Here is a 16,386-nt window from a genome sequence, read left to right as displayed (position 1 = left end):
GATTGACAGCTCCGCAGGTCACCCAGGGGGCAAGGACTGGGTGAGCCTTGGAAATTTCCACTCACAGCTTCAAACCAGGCATGTCAGTTTAACCTCTTCTGTACTGGCAGCACATACTCAAAAATTTCCATGACAGTATGCTGGAACACAAATGCTAAGATTTGATATTTTGTTATTTTTGCTTTTTAATTTGTTGTCTCAGCCCAGATCTTCATAACCTTCTTAGGTCCACATAATTCCAGCTGCTTATAAGCAGCTGGATTTCTAGCAGGATTCTAAAAAAAATAATTCAGACTCTTGAGTAAGTATTTTTAACAGAAATATAGTTTCAAAAGCAGATTAGACACCTGTAAAAATCTGCATTAAAAAGTCAGTGACTAGAAGCGGGGAGGAGCCATTTTGTAAGAAATGTGAAAGCTGATTTTTCTTTTGCCTAGAGGCTTCTCACCCCCCTTACTAAATGCTTTCCTCAGTGCCATTAACCCTGTGATTAATGCTTCTCAAAGAAAAAATGTGTCCATCAGACTTTCAGAAGATCCACAGTCTGACTTTCTTTAAAACTTCAGTAGCACAATACACACTGTTTAAATATATTTTACTGTAATTAAAAATTATAAATTATAATACATTTAGGTGCTAACAGAAGTTGCCTATTTCAAATGTAATAAGTTTATTTTTAAAAAGAAAAATGTATTTTAATAAAATAAATCTCATTTAAATTAAGTCCTTCCCGTTCCCACCCCTGTCCTGTTTCCTTTTTAATTTTCCACCAGTTTAGATCACAGACTGTTGCATGGACCAGGTGAAAAAAATTAAGAATGTTAAATGTATACATTCTAAAAAAAAAAGTGGTTTACACATATACCCTAGACATATTAGGGACAGTTCACAGCTAGATATAAATTTTGCAGTTATCTTCTGCTTTTATCACTAAGATTCTTGACCTAAACATCTCTGAACTTTGGGATAACAGGGGTGCATCGACATGTGCACTTTACTATGTTAACTAATTAGCTCCACAGTAAATCATCACTGTGGGCCGGTATTAGGATACAGTAAAATAATAAACTCTGCCATAGGATAGGACTATTAGGGACAGTACTACCCTACTGTGGAGTTAAATAACTGCAACTAAATGCTCATGTAGATGGGGACCATGGGCAGAAATTATGCCTGGTCAGCCCAGGCAGCAGGGGGCCAGACTCCTGTCTGCCACCTAGCCACATGGCTCTGCATGTTCAGCACTCTTGTGCCTCTGCCAGACCCTGTGCTGCCCAACACAGTTACTCAGAGCCTGGGGCTGACCCCCCACCAAGCCTGTTGGCAGCCTGGGCCTGCTCCGCCCTGACTCAAAGTGTTGCTGTCCCATGTGCATGTGTAGACACTGCACCTGGGAGCAGTTAACTCTGATGCAAACTGCTCTGGAGTTTATTGCTTCACCCTAATTACATGTGTAGACGCACCCTCTGAAATCTAAATATTTTAGTTCTAAGTTTTGTAATTTGAGCCCATTGATGATAACTTCCCTCCCTCCCCTTTTGCTGTATTTTTTAATTTTTTTTTGTCGCTATGAGAGTTACAAATAACACTTACGATTATTGTAACTCAGATGAATTAGAGAGACATTCTTTGTTGATATTATACTCTAGATAGTTATTTTCACTGTTCTTTTTGAATAGTCAGTCACAATCCCCCTTTGCATGTTTTTCACAAAATGAGGGAGAGAAAAAAGCTTAAAAGACTGGAAAAACATGATTGTAAAATTGAAAATGTATCTTTTAGTAGGCTGTTTTTAAATGCTCTAGATTTGAAATACTTTGTGTTCCTTTGAAATTGACAGAGATACCCAAACAGACAGCTGGCATGTATCGTTAGATAGAGGATGTGAAATCTTTAGACAGAGGATGTGAAAGTCATGTTATAATTAATTTGTTTACTTCTGGGTACATTTATCACTTTCAATGCTGTGAGAGGTACAGCTTAACTTGAGCTTTTAAAATACCCGCAAATAGCCTTACTCCTTCTGTAGAAGTAACATATCTGGGAAACACTTTTTACACCTGTTGATCAACATTTGAAGTGTTCAGATAACAAATGTATGAAGTTATACTTAGCACCTTACTCTCTATCCAAAAATAAATGCTTCTGGCTCTACACAGCTTGCAACTGTAAAAAGTATTTGTGTGTAGCTGACACCTGTAACCTTAAACTATCAGTATCATAGGCTACACCATTCTTAAATGAGTGGATAAAGGACTTCCCTTCAGGCCTAGATATTTTGTAGAGGAAATGTTTAAGGAACACATGCTGCAGAAAACGAAGCCTTTGGTATGCTGCAGAGAAGGGCAGCCATATCTTCCACTTCAATTTTAAATATATATTTAGTTCCCTCAAACTGGAATTTGGCAGTCACTGTAGGACAGAGCTCACATTTCTCCCCTCCCTTCCCTGTCGCCATGTCCTTGGAACTTTGGATTAATCTGAGCTAGAAACCTTTATTTCAAGCCCTTCATTTCTATATTCCCATGTTCTTTTTGTTATAGCACTGTTAAGTCATTGGCCTTGATACCTATGATTAGACAGGCTCACCTTCTGGTCTTGTTAAAGTTGCTTGCAACCTTAAACCTTGTCTTAAAATAGTGTCACATCACAATGTAATGCCATTAAACTTCCCTAGAACCTTTTGCATTACGTCATGGGCTTCAGTTTTTATCCTGACAGCCTGGTTTTACATACCTATTACTTTTTCCAAATTTAGATTAGGGTGTGTGTGAGCAGATAAGAAGCAGTAGACTCATCCACAAGAGACATTTACTGCAGAGCTGTCTAATTAGCTCTGCAGTAAATGTCCTAGTGTCTACACATTTGGCCCTGTTAGGCTACAGTAAAGTAATAAACACAAGTACTATCCTGCAGCAGAGTTTTTTATTGCACAAAAATGCATATGTAGACACTGACAGGGCTAGCTGGGGCACAAGGGAGCTTGGGGGGGAGGGAGGGCGCTGCCTGCCAGCTAGCCCTGCACTGGAGCACCATCATGCCCCAGCAAGCTCCTCTGCAACACCTTGAGTCAGGTCAGAGCAGCCCTGGGCTTGCAGGCTGACTCCCTTGAGCCCCCTGCCAGCCGAGCCTGCTCCAACCTGGTTCAGCATGCTGTGGTCACAGGAGCATGTTCAAACCTAACACCCAGGAGCAATACACTTCAGTGCAATATGTTGTGGAGTTTATTGCTGCAAATTAATTTGCATGGGTAAATGTACCCAGTGAGTGAGTTGATGATCTCTCAACCTGAATGAGCTTTAGATAAAGTACCCTTGCTGCCATTTTGAACCACAGGGACACTAATACATGAGACTTTTTGGGCACTTTAATTAGAGTAGTTCTTGAAGCCACTCTAATTAAAGTGCCCCACCCCATCCTCAGAGCACATGTTAAAATGGCTTTGCATTCTTAGTCTTCTCTGATTTAAGGAAGATGGAGGCTTTTTGGCTGTAATGATGAGGTTAATTTTGTTTCTCTGCCTCAAGAAACAAACCCATTGGTTTAAAAAGTTAATCTTGCCCCTACACATATATTCCAATGTCCAATATAAAGATCTATCCATTTTTCACCTCTACCAGTATCTCAAGAAACTGTAAGCACACTCCGTTATTCTGCTGAAAATGCCATGTTTTTGATATTTTCAACTTACTAGTCCTGCATACCTTCTTTTTTCATTGCATACCAGAAAAGCAAAATAAAAACTTTTGATTGTATGTAGTAAATTTATTTTTACCTTCAGCTATTTCATAGAAGAAATTAACATTAAATAATGATTTTAAAATCTCAGTTATATTGAAAGTTTCTAATAGTGTAGCTGTTGTGTACACTTCTCTTTTCAAAGGAAAATTCAGATTTCTTTTACAGGATGTGATCAATGGAAAAATAAAATAATACAAATAGATTTTCTGATACTTGGAAAGCACAGTTATATTCAGTGTCTGAAAATGAATTAAGCAACCAATGTTATATAATAGGGCACATTATTTTGTACTTGCATATTTGAAAACTGTTAAATGTAGTACATGAGAAACACATTTAGTAAATATTTACATTCTGAAATGGCATCTTGTAAGCTGCTGAAAAACATTAGGTTTTTTGTTTCAGACTGAGAGAAGCGTTTTTAAAGTTTTTTTGTATGCACTTAAAATATACGCAATATTTTGTTTTGTTTCAGTGTTCTGATGATTTAACATTATAATATGATTGAATGGGAGAAAAGTGTAGTGGATTCCATGCTTAGGTGTTCATATGGGTGTAGGTCCGTTCATTGCATCTGGCAAAGTAAGCTGCTTCCTGTGGAAGCTCTCTAAACCAGTTAATCTTGAAAATGCCACCTTCTGCACTTCCTTCTTCTTATCTGCTAGGTTTATATGCTTGATGCAACATTTTTTTTTAATAATAAATTCCATTAAATACATTTTTATGGTTGATACTAACTATAAATTCTATGGCCCAAGCAGCAGTGTAACTCGGGGCACCAACCTCAGGCTCTGAAATAGGAGGAGCACCTGCTGAGGCTGTATCCCAGCAGCAAGAGCAGCCCCACAGCATTGCTCTTGCAGTGGTGCATGGACACCCTGCTGCTGCTGCTGCTGCTGTTGAAAGAGCAAAGCAAGAGCTAGGGCGGGCAGAGCACCCTGCTCTTGTGACTGTGGCATCCCCCACTCCTCCACAGGGGTTGCCCAGGATGCAGTCCCTGCTTGTTATACCACTGGGCCCAATTTCTCCAGCTTGTGCATACTTAAGAGTTCATGGACTTTTACACCTACTGTTAGAGGCGCATAGGTCTTTAGATGCATGCGGAGTTATTAACCTAAACATACCTGCATACAAGAGCCTGACTTGGCGTGCATGCCCTGAAAGATATTAATTACTTACATCAGCTATCAGAAGAAGTGCACATGCATTGAGGCATGTACATGTTTGAAAAGTTGTTGAGTATTTTCTTTAGCATTCACCAAGTGCTTAACGCAGATTCTTGTACTGATAGGTATGTGTACAGCAGATGTGAACAACAGCTGTTTGGCAGTGTAAATGCAAACTCCTTTTTTTTAGTGGATTGGCCCTTTAAGAGCTTGGCGATCAGGAGTTCAGCTCATATTGGCATCAGGCTCCTAAATTTACTAAAATATTTGTGCAAACATTTGGCTCATGTTGAAACAAATTCTGAACAAAAATAACATCTTGATTATTTTGTATTTATCATACAAGAGCTCCACTGCTCCAAAGTTATTTTAACCCCATACAGTTTGGCATACAAAACTTTATTGGTTTACACCCCATTTGATTACACTGGCAGCTTCAAAAAACAACACTTTTTCAAAATGGTATTGGTGTCTAGGCTACTGCTAGCTGATAGGGATTTCTGCATCATTCTGACCCCTTCCCCCTCAACAAAAGAAAATGTTTAAAAGCTGCTACTTGGATTCAGGCAGTTAAGTTCAGCAAGTTGCACTGCTGCTGTAAGCTGTTCATATCTTTTTGTTTGCATGCATGTATGTGTTAGCATAAGACTAACACTTTGGATAAACAGTAACTGCTTCATATCCCTCTGGTGGCCTCATGCGGGCTCTTGCATGTGTTTCACAGTATAACTGTCCCTCCACAAAGAAGTAGCCCTTTTGTTTCAGGTTGATATTGCAGTCGGAGCACACAAAGCATTCTGGGTGCCGGTACTTATCACGTGCCTTCACCACGGTACCACTGTTTATAAAAATAATTAAAAGAAAAATAGGTGAATGTTATAAAACATGATTAAAATACTTTTCTCTGTATCTGTACCATTTGAAGAGATATGCTTCAGTTTGTTATAACTCCAACAAAACTGAGAACAAAGAACTTACACAATGCCATTTCCACATCTGTCACATAACGGCACCTTTTGTACGCTTCCTGTACCAGTAGGAATCTTTGTTACTGGTGCTTTCACACTTCTTATACCTGTAGGACGTCCTTCTAAGAAACAAGACATTGCCAATTATTTACAATGTAATATAGATGCACCTGGCTATGATTCAGTGCTTTGCTGTAATATGTCTACTTCTCTATTGATTTATAAGCTTTCACTTCCATCAAATAAAGTTGAAGTTTCTGTAAACAAAAATCTTGCTTTCCTTTTGTGTTACCATAATCTTAAGGGTCAAATTGTGTCTCGCTGAAATTACTTCCATATTGCCATTAACTTCATTGGGATAGGATTGTGCCTTGATTGGTGTTCTCTATTAAGGTCTTGAAAAGATTACTTCATATCTATAGAATTAACTTGAAAATGGATTCTAAAAGATTGATACCACACTATGAATAGAAAATTAATCATCACAAAATGGATGCAGAAGTGCATTATGATATATACATCCATTTTTCATGTCACTGTTTAGTATTAGCATTTTAGGTTAATTTCTTTATATTTACTATAAATAAAACAGACAGAATTTCACAACTTCTCATCTGCTTTGTTTTTGACAGCTCACCAATTATAATAATTGTGATGTAGTATAATTAGAGGGAAATGAAGGTGCAATCTGTATTGTCCTCTCAAACCAATTTTAGCATGGTTTTTCTTTTCATTTAGAATGGGGGGGGACTTAATTTTAGAGAGTTTTAAATCCTTCCTCCTCCTTTTTCTGGTTTAGAAAGAAATTATCATACATTTTATCTTTCACTGGTATTTTTATCCTATCCCCAAACTTTTCTCACGTAAGGTTTTCATTAAATCAAACAATTTTTGCACATTAGCAGTCTTAACTATCTGACAAAGTAATCTGAAAAATGATTGACATGTAAGTCTGAAGTCTATTTTGTTGTTTTCATAGCATGTTAAAGATTTAAAAAGGGCCAATCAGTAAAGGGCTGGAATATTATCTAACATCTTCATCAAAATGTGAAGTTGGATTTGTAAATCAGATTCTTATAGAAGCTTATAACCTGAACTCTTTTCAGATTCCCCTCTTTCCACTGATACACCAAAAATCCTGCCAAAAGACAGATGTAAATTGTTTCTAACCAGAATCTTCGGAGACTAAGTCCTGGAGCACCTTAAAGGAGCCAGACTGACGAGGTTGGCTGTGCCCCTCTTGATTGTCATGCAGCATCCTGTACACATCAGACTGAGGCACTGAGGTGGGTACTGGTTCACTGAAACATGAACAAGAGATGAGGGATAAAAGCAGTTAACCAGTGTAACTTTTAATACAGTCAAGCTGCTAGACACAGAATATAGTTCAATATATAAATTTAATATAAATAACAAATGAAAGAATACTGAATAGTTGGACTATGTGAAGCCTCAGTCCCTTAGATTCGGCACAGATTTGGCCCAATTTGGTGGCTGAATCTCTGAATCCAAATCAAATCAGGAGACCCTTTAATCTCTCCAAATTAAATCAGAACCCTCTGAATTGATTCAGAGATTTGGATATAGACACAGCTTTACATGTTTTTTCTATATATCTCAAGGTACCAGGTGGCTTGTAAATGCTTGGCAGCAGACCTGGAAGTGGACCAGAAGCACTTCCTGTCCACTTCTGGGTCTGCTGGGGAGCGCGCTAGGGGGCACCACTGCATCCCCTGGCTCTGCAACTGGTACCTCCTGGGTCTAGGGGGCATCCAGGATCCTCCCATGGCTGATCGCTGAGCTGGGGGGCTCAGGGGAGGTCCCCGTGAGCTCAGCAGTGGACCGGAAGTACTTCTGGTCCACTGCAGGGTTCACCACCAAGCACATGGAGGGCCTCCCCCCCACACTCCTGTGGGATGCCCTATCTGCCTCACCATGGCTGCATTCATGAGCTCTGCCTGGTACCTTGATGTATGTGGAAAAAACATTTAAAGCTGCATCTATAGCTGAATCGCTGACTCTCTGAATCAGCATCGAATCTTCAGATTTGGATTCAGCCGAATCGAATCAGGGACAATGATCAGAATCAAGGAATCAAATCACTGTCCCCAGATAGGGCTGAATCCAAATCCAAATCTAATATGGCCTGCTTTGCATACCCCTAATGAACAGAGCCTTTGCCCCAGATAGGCTGTTTTATACAGTGGTGAAATTCTGATGCCTATTTTATTTTCAATAAGGTTTTGTAGCTGAAGGTGGAGTACTTCATTTAGTTTTGTGCCTCACACTGAGATTTGGACTATTTGGAGGGAGAGAGTAGAAAAGAGGATGATAAGAGGTTTAAAAAAGCATGAGTTATTGATAAAAGATTGAAGGAATTGAGTTTATTTAATATAGAAAAGAGAAGACGGAGGGAAGACACATAGCCATCTTTTAATTTGCGAGAGTTTGTAATAAAGAGATTAGTTATCAATTGCTGTCCATGCCTATAGCGGGGGGGGAAGGATAAGAAGAAATCAGCTTAATTTGCAACAAAAATGATTTGGGTTGGATATTAGGAAAAGTTTTCTAATTATAAGTTCAGTAAAACACTGGAACAGGCCACCTAAGGTTCTGGTAAACCTTATAAGAGGTTGTTTAGACCAGGTTAGACAAATATCTTTTGTGGGTAGTCTAGGTATATTTGATCCAGCCTCCAGCTAGGGATTGGACTATACGATCTCTTGAGATCCCTTCCAGCAGCCCTACTTTCCTATTACTTTGTGTGATGCCTTTTAATAGACAACACGTCTATCGACTGTGTCTTTGATTTATATTTCCTTCCTTTACTGACAGATTCAACTTTTCAATTGCATTTATTTAGCAGAAAAATACCTCCATGGAGGGGTAACTTGGATTCCATTTAAGTGCTAAGTATGGTTGTAATCCATAATATTCATTATTCACTATTCTTCCTAATGATGCCACAGACATCATTAGCAAAATTAACAGCTACATTTAAACTGCAAATATATTACTGCTGATGCTGGAGAGAGAGACCCTAACCTGATTTTCAGTTCATAGAATCATGGAGGTCATCTAGTCCTGATCAAAGCAGAACCTTCCCCAACTAGATCATCCCAGCCAAGGCTTTTTCTACCCAGGTCTTAAAAACCACCAACGATGGAGATTCCACAACTTCACTGGGTAGCCTGTTCCAGTGCTTTACTGCCCTCCTAGTGAGAGAGTTTTTCCTAATTTCTAACTTAAACTTCCCATGCTGCAACTTGAGACAATTGTTCCTTGTTCTGATATCTGCCACAACTGAGAACAGCCTAGCTCCATTCTCTTTAGAACCACCCTTCAGGTAGTTGAAGGCTGTTATTTAATCCCCCCTCTCAGTTTTCTCTTTTCCAGACTAAAGCCCAATTCCCTCAGCCCCTCCTCAGAAGTCATGTGCTCCAGCCCTCTAACCATCTTCATTGCCCTCTGCTGGACTTTCTTCAATTGTTCACATCCTTTCTGTAGTGGGGGGTCCAAAACTGGACACAGTACTCCAGATACAACTGCTCTGGTGACAAATGGAATAATGAATCACTTTCCTTGATGTGCTGGGAATGCTCCTACTAATGCAGCCCAACATGCTGTTAGTCTTCTGAATATGAGCCAACAAAGGCACAGTGTTGGCTCATATTCAGCCTATTGCCCACTGTAACTCCTAGACCCTTTTCTACAGAGCTGCTGCTTAGCCAGTCAGTACCCAGCTTGTAGCGGTGCATGGAATTGTTCTGTTCTAAGTGCAGGATTTTGTACTTGTCCTTTTTGAACTTCATGAGGTTTCTTTTGGCCCAATCCTCCAATTTATCTAGGCTGCTCTGAATCCTAGACCTACCCCCCAGTTTATCTACTACTCCCTCAGCTTGGTGTCACCCAGAATTACTGAGGGTTCACCCATTCTATCTTACAGATCACCGATGAAGATATCGAACAAAACCAGCTCCAGAACTGGTCCCTGGGGCACTCCATTTGATACTGGACACCAGGTAGATATCAAGCCATTGATTATGACCCTCTGAGCCTGACAATCCACCCAGTTTTATATCCAACTTACAATTTATGCATCCAACCTGTATTTCCTTAGCTAACCTGTACTTCCTTATACAGGTTAAGTTTAGGGAACTAGCAGTCTGACGAGTTATCTCTTGATTTATAAATAAAAAAAATAAGATGTACAAATATAGTAAGGGAATAAATATGGGCACTCTATGTTTTTATTTTTACAGTTAAGCATTGGAAATGGGCCATTACCTAACTTTATTCTCATAACAGCTGCACCTCTCTGAGTTGGCAATCAAGTCACCTTCTGCTCTTGGATCTACTTTACAAAATAACAATTCTCAAGGTAAATAGTTTTGAGAATGGTATTTAAAAGGAAGATATCACTCTCACTTTTAGGAAGGGTCAACAGAAACCTAAACTCCTTTGTCTTTCTGCAGAGCACCTGCTGGTCAGTCTTTCCAAGAGTGTTTGATCATTCACTAATTAATATAGTGATTGTTAGATTAAGGGTCATTCTGTTTAATTTAATGTATATTAACAGGGAAAATAATGAAATAAATATTGTATTGTGACAAGAATTTAAGTGCCATGCTTTGTTGAATGGAAAGTCCATTTTAAAAAAGTAATTAAGTTTACTTTTTTTTGCATTGGCTATCACATAATAAACACACAATATGAAACCCTGACCACTTAAAGGCAATGGTAAAATTTTCATTGACTTCAGTGGGCCAAGATTTTACCCACAATGTTTCACATTAGTTATCTTAAACTAAGTGGTATTACTAACTAAATGTGCAGGAAAGATAAAATATGGAAATCCTGGGTGCATTGTTAGAAACTATGTTCAAAATAAATATCTTTAATCTTTTGATGGATAAGGGAATTAAATAGGAGCATAGATATATAATTGAATGAACTATATTATGGCATTTATGCACAGGTAAATGTTTAGTTTAAATCCCTTATTATGAGCTTTTTCTTACTTTAATCAAAACTTATGGTAAAATTCCCATTGATTCTAAGGGTATTAGACTCAGCCTAATATTTGTTCATCTGTTTGGGGTTTCTCTGAGAGCAAAGTTTGGAAATCGAATGGAAATAGGCTCCCTGACTGGGCAAAAAAGTTTGTACTGTACTGGTATGTTAGATGGCATAAATAGTTGCAATCAACCAGATTTCTCTGAGCCATTTTTAAAAGAATACTATGATCCCTAACCATACAACTTTTAACTCTGGGTAATTAAGGCATATGCATTGCTTTTAATGCAACTTCAAAGAAGAAAGGCTGCACGTAGTAGGAAGAGTTTTCTTTTAAATAAGATAAACTATATCACTGCCAATAATGGCTTTTAACTCTTCATGTGGTTTTTCTTATTTTTAAGCAAATCATAGTTAATGGCTGCTGTAGAATTACACAAAATACTTATTAGACACAAGATTTTAAGACAGTGTTTCCAAGTTCATGCCAAAGGAGCCACCACCAACTGAAACATTTCACAGCTGTATGCAGGGTCAATTCCCAAACTTGAGGAAACTTAATCATCTGTTAAATTTGATAACCATGGACTTAATTCATGATTCCAGATGCAAAAAAAGGAAGTTGTTGTTGTTGTTCTAATGCTGTTGAGGGTGACTAACCTGGCAATAAAGCAACACTGTCACTCCACCATGGTTTTGTAGGTAGAATTTTGTTTCCATCATGAACTTGGCTTAAGTACTTTTGGATAAGTATGATTTTTTTATAGTTAGACAGGCCTGATTCAGCAAGGTGTTGAGTGTCCTGAATACCTATTGATGTTATTGTCTGAAAACTGAAATTTAAATATTTATCATAATTCAATTGCAATGCCATACATATTGTTAAAAACTGTTAGTAAAATGGAATAAAAAGTAGTTAAATTGTGACAGTGCAAATAAAGGAGGAAGACATGGAAATGATAAATTATTAATGAGGGAGCTACTGTACCTTGAAAAAAAGTTTTACACTCAAAATATTACAGGTATGGCCTGAATTTGCTTTTGGAGCCCACTTTTTAATTCTTTGCCATTTTAGGCAGCCTACTCCTAGTTGTTCAAGGATTTCAGTATGGATTTAACTGTCATGGATAAAAGTAATAACTTACTGTTCTCTAGACATGGAGGAGCACTGTAGAAGTATTGCACTTAACCTCAAAACCAGAGGAAGAGTACTTATGATCATTACAGAGATTCTCTAATAGACTTAGAAAGAAAGGAATATCTACAAGACCTCCCTGGCATGCAGAATTCTAGTAGAATATAGATATTAAGAGGCAGTGTAGGACAGTCTTAGACAAGAAAGATAGATAATGTAGGTCTTAGGCTTGCAAATACTTTTGTGACTGCTTAACTTAAACAATTAAGTTGTCCATTTGAACTCAGTGTGACATCTGTTGTACTTAAAATTAGGACAGCTTTTTCAGAATCAGGGCCCAGATGGGGTAGATTAAGAAAATAGGTAAAGTCTTAATTTTTTATTTAGCAACAAGAAACACATTTGTTTTCAGTTACTCTGTCCGTAAAACTTTCCTCTTGTAAATTCTGAAAGACTTTTAAAATCTGGGCTAGAAAAAAAAGATCTTTCATTGAATGGTATTTTGACAGAAACTGTAAAAACATAGTTATTATTTAGATACAATGTTAACAATTGAGTATAAAAATTAGACATTCCTTGAATATAAAATTGTTTTTGCCTGTGCTCATGGTTTTGTAAATGTACTCAATGAACAGAAGGCCTTTAGTTACCTCATTAATTGAGTTTCCCCCAGAGCTGTAGAAACCTGGCCCTGTAGTGTTTCCATAATATTGTCATCTGAGTACAGCTGCAGAGGTGTATTAAACTGAGCATGTACAATCTTGACACCAGGAAGCTCCATTTCCAAGGGAATGTTAGGGGCCATCTTAGATGCAGCTTTCAGCTCAGTTGGGCAAATAGTACTAACAGTACTAACAGAAGAGGGAGTGCTACGTCCACTGCCACCATCAATACCGCAAGGAGTATTGCATCCACTGTGTTAATAGCCAGTGTCAGAAAGGAGTGCGACACGAGCCAGAATACCCGAAACAAAGACAAAAATAAAGGAGTGCAGTGATGTTAACAAGACTGAGAAGTTGGAGAAATATATCAAACAGAGAAAAGCAAAAGTATGTTTATTTTAGTTAAAAGCAGTTCCATCTTTTTAAAAAAGGTCAAGCTCAATGAAAAAGACATTCTATATATTTTCCCCTTTCACAGGCAGTAAATATAACTGGGAAGCTGAAGAAATTTGGCAAGTAATATTACTGTGTAATTCTCACAGGAACTATCTGGTCTTTATAAGTGGGAAACTGAAGCAGAGGGAGTTGCCCAAGATCATTCAGAAGCAGAGTACAATTGGAACCACAAAATCCTCATTCCAGGCTTGTGTCCTAGCACTCTGTTTCCCTCTCTTCAATGAGGTTTTCTAGATCTTATGGGAGATTGTTTATAACATTTTAAAGTTATTAGTAAATTTATTTTATACATTTGCTTTATTTTGTTGAAAATTCCAAACATCAAGTAAAGTAACCAGACATACTTTTGCCATTCTAAATTCTAACATTTTCAGCAGAGTGTAATATGGTCCTTCACAAAAGCAATATAGATTTTTGGTCTTGGTCACGTTCACTTTTGAAGTTGAGCTTGGCTTTGACTTCACCTAAAACCTGCAAGTGGGCTACAGCTTCAATTCTACCGTAGCTGCTGTAAAGTCATGGCTCACCAATTTGGCAAAAACTTTAGAAAAACTTTTGTAAAGTAACTTAGTAAGTATCATATCCAAAAGCTTTCCAGTTCTCCCAAGTTCACCGTATTTACAACTCTCCGCACAGGATATATAGCTCTTTCCAGCCCTAATTTGCTTCAGAGTCTTTTTTCACAAGGGAGAATTTTCTCCAGTTGTGATGGAACAATGCATAATCAAGGTCTTCCATGGTCATCTGAGAACATTTACTTCTGGAAGTGTTCACAGACATGGTTATCAAGCTCAAGGGAAAGTATGTAATACCACCTGCTGCTTCTCTTTTACATGCTAATATAGTGACTGTTCTTTCCTGGCTGAGACTAAGTAAAGACATTCAGAAAGCCTGAGGCAGATTCTCACTACTTTTGTGGCTTTTTCTAAGCACCCTAGATTAGTTTGGGAGAGAACAGAACTCATGTTCACCCTTCAGTGGAGTTGGGGTGAAGGCCTGCACTGGCTGAGGAAAATGCCAAGCAGCCAGCCACCCTTGATTCGCTAGTGCAGCCCCAGCCCTGCCCCTCGTCCAGCTGTCAGCTGTCAGCAGTGGCTGGGCAGGGTGGAGGGAGATGGGGAATGGAGCCCACCACCATGGAAGCCCCAACTAGCTTTTAAGTCTGGGGAGGGGCTCCACTCCATATCCCCACCCTTGGTTTCTGGTGTGGTGGACAGCTGTGAAGGTCCGAGCTTCTGCTTTTGCCTGTAGCTGTCAGGTGGTCAGGCTGTGGGGAGTGGAGAAATGGAGCCATCCACTGTGTGGACCCTGCCTAGCCCCTCCCCAGACATTAGCCAGCAAGCTGGGTAGGGGAAGAGCATGCAGACAAGCACCAGCTGAGTCTAGCCCACCCACCCTGACAGGGGTGGGGAAGCCGAAAAGCATCCTGGGATGCCAGAGGACTGTGACCTAACTTAAGTCAGGAGGCAATCTGGGACAGAATTTTGATAGACTGGTCTAACCTAAACTGATTAAATCTGATACTACTTCTATCCAGGTCTGTCATAGACTGAGTTCCACCAATTTTAAACTGCTCTATGTGCACTGAGCTTCTGTTTTGTTGCACATTTAGACTGATTTCCAATCAGTTATACCACTCTATGTGTAATTTTGTACCTAACCAGAATGATCCTAAATATACCAGAGAGAATTTTACATTGCACATATGAAGTTATAAAACAATTCCTGCATAACAGCTACTTTCCTGTGGAGATGAAAAGTTCTCTATCTGATTCTTATGTAGATTTTGTGCAGGACCATATACTTAAAATTTCAAGACAGAAACACATTTCTTACCATAAAAGTGAAATCAAACAAAAAGAGAGGCATGTTCCAAAGCAAGCATGCAACCCCAAATCATCAACCAGCATAAGCCAGGCAAAATACTCAGATGAGGGTTCAGTCACAGACACACAGGCCCATATTCAGAGAAACAGTGACCATGCTTTAGAGGACTCTGATCCTGCAGCAGAACAAGATTTCGAGCTTATAATAGTCTTATCATCAAAGGTGGAATGCGTTGAGAAGAGGCCAAATGTAGCATAGCCATTGCAAGGAAAAGAAACACAAAAGTAGTATAAAGATTCCATACTTCTGCAAGTTATTTTTGTCAGTGGGAAGTTGAAAGTTGTACCTACACTTGAATCTATTAGGGTATGAACAAAAGTTCGTGGGACTTGGTTCTGGTTTAGGCAGCTTAGTTTAAGCCACCTAAACCTGAGCTGGGTTCTGCATGTGCAGACATTCTTCACTTGGCTGGAGAGTTGTAGGCAGCTGGAGTAGGTTGGGGGAGGAAGAGCTTGGCAAGACCAGTGGGTCTGTGGGGGAGGGGTTTTCTAGGTTGGGTTAACCTTTCATTAACTTTAATCAGGTGCACTATTTTTAGGGCAATCTAAGCCCTACAAATGTTTGCATGCTTGGCCATTTATATCATGCTAATTTTGGTTAGGGTGATCTAAATGTAATGCTTGTATGTGCCCTTATGCCCAAAAAAGATGTTTACAATTGAGATGGTGGTTTTACTCCATTTGAAAAAGAATACGTATGCAGCCCAAAGAGTAAAGAACTAACTAGCAAATAAATGCTACTATCACTGCTTTGCAACTCTAGCATCATTCAAGTGAGGTTCATAAGAAATAGTTGAAACTTGAAGTATACTGAATTTTACATTGCCAAAATACTTTACAAACATTAACCAAATCATGTTATCAAATTAATTTTTGTGGCTTATTTCACATCTGCTATGCTATAAAATGGCCATTTTTCTAAAATATTCACTGAAAATGACAAACGTCCCCACAAAGCATCGCATGATTTACATATGGTGTCTCAAAAGACATAATGTAAAGTAGTCTTAAGTATCCAAAACTAAATAGTATGCAAATGCTACCACAAGCAGAAAGGTAAATATAGTCAGTACCAGTTCTGCATGATACATCACAGACTTGGCAACCATTAGGCTGGCTTTTGCCTCTAGATATGTAAACAACAGTTTTTTATAGCATGATTGTTATTGGATTATTTTAGTTCACAAAGAGTCCACAATCACCATTTTCTATGAAGGAATTTCAGTACAATCAGAAACTCTGTACCGATCAACCCCTGGAAGCAAATTCTAATATTTTCCTTGGAAATGTGGTTAGTGATATAAATATTTCTCATTAGATTTCACTAAAAACTGTAACAGCTGGAAAGATTGAAAA

At 38.6% G+C, this 16,386-nt stretch overlaps 1 protein-coding gene and 1 long non-coding RNA gene across 5 annotated transcripts in view; one reads left to right on the top strand and one right to left on the bottom strand.

The window, feature by feature from the left end:
* PDLIM3 (PDZ and LIM domain 3) overlaps window positions 1-16,386 on the bottom strand; it is a 42,459-nt gene that overhangs the window by 7,728 nt on the left and 18,345 nt on the right. For 2 of the 4 annotated variants that reach the window (XM_019552690.1, XM_019552689.1), the window contains exons 5-7: window positions 7,046-7,176; window positions 5,886-5,997; window positions 4,438-5,745 (exon numbers count right to left, since the gene is read on the bottom strand). In XM_019552690.1, coding sequence (XP_019408235.1) covers window positions 5,556-5,745; window positions 5,886-5,997; window positions 7,046-7,176 — 433 coding nt within the window. In that variant the 3' untranslated portion in view covers window positions 4,438-5,555. Of the gene's footprint in view, window positions 1-4,437; window positions 5,746-5,885; window positions 5,998-7,045; window positions 7,177-12,676; window positions 12,941-16,386 lie in introns of those variants that run through there. The other 2 variants (XR_002104249.1, XM_019552688.1) reach the window with 2 other exon arrangements.
* Window positions 7,072-16,386, top strand: part of LOC109321962 — a 106,479-nt gene continuing 97,164 nt past the window's right edge. The window contains exons 1-2 of the long non-coding RNA XR_002104250.1: window positions 7,072-7,161; window positions 10,138-10,256. This is a non-coding gene — a long non-coding RNA (uncharacterized LOC109321962). The remainder of the gene's footprint in view (window positions 7,162-10,137; window positions 10,257-16,386) is intronic.

This window comes from Crocodylus porosus, unplaced genomic scaffold (assembly GCF_001723895.1).
Source record: "Crocodylus porosus isolate Cpor-Errol unplaced genomic scaffold, CroPor_comp1, whole genome shotgun sequence".
NCBI lineage: Eukaryota > Metazoa > Chordata > Crocodylia > Crocodylidae > Crocodylus > Crocodylus porosus.
Note: the sequence above shows the minus strand (reverse complement) of the source record. Positions and strands in the feature narration are given on the sequence as shown.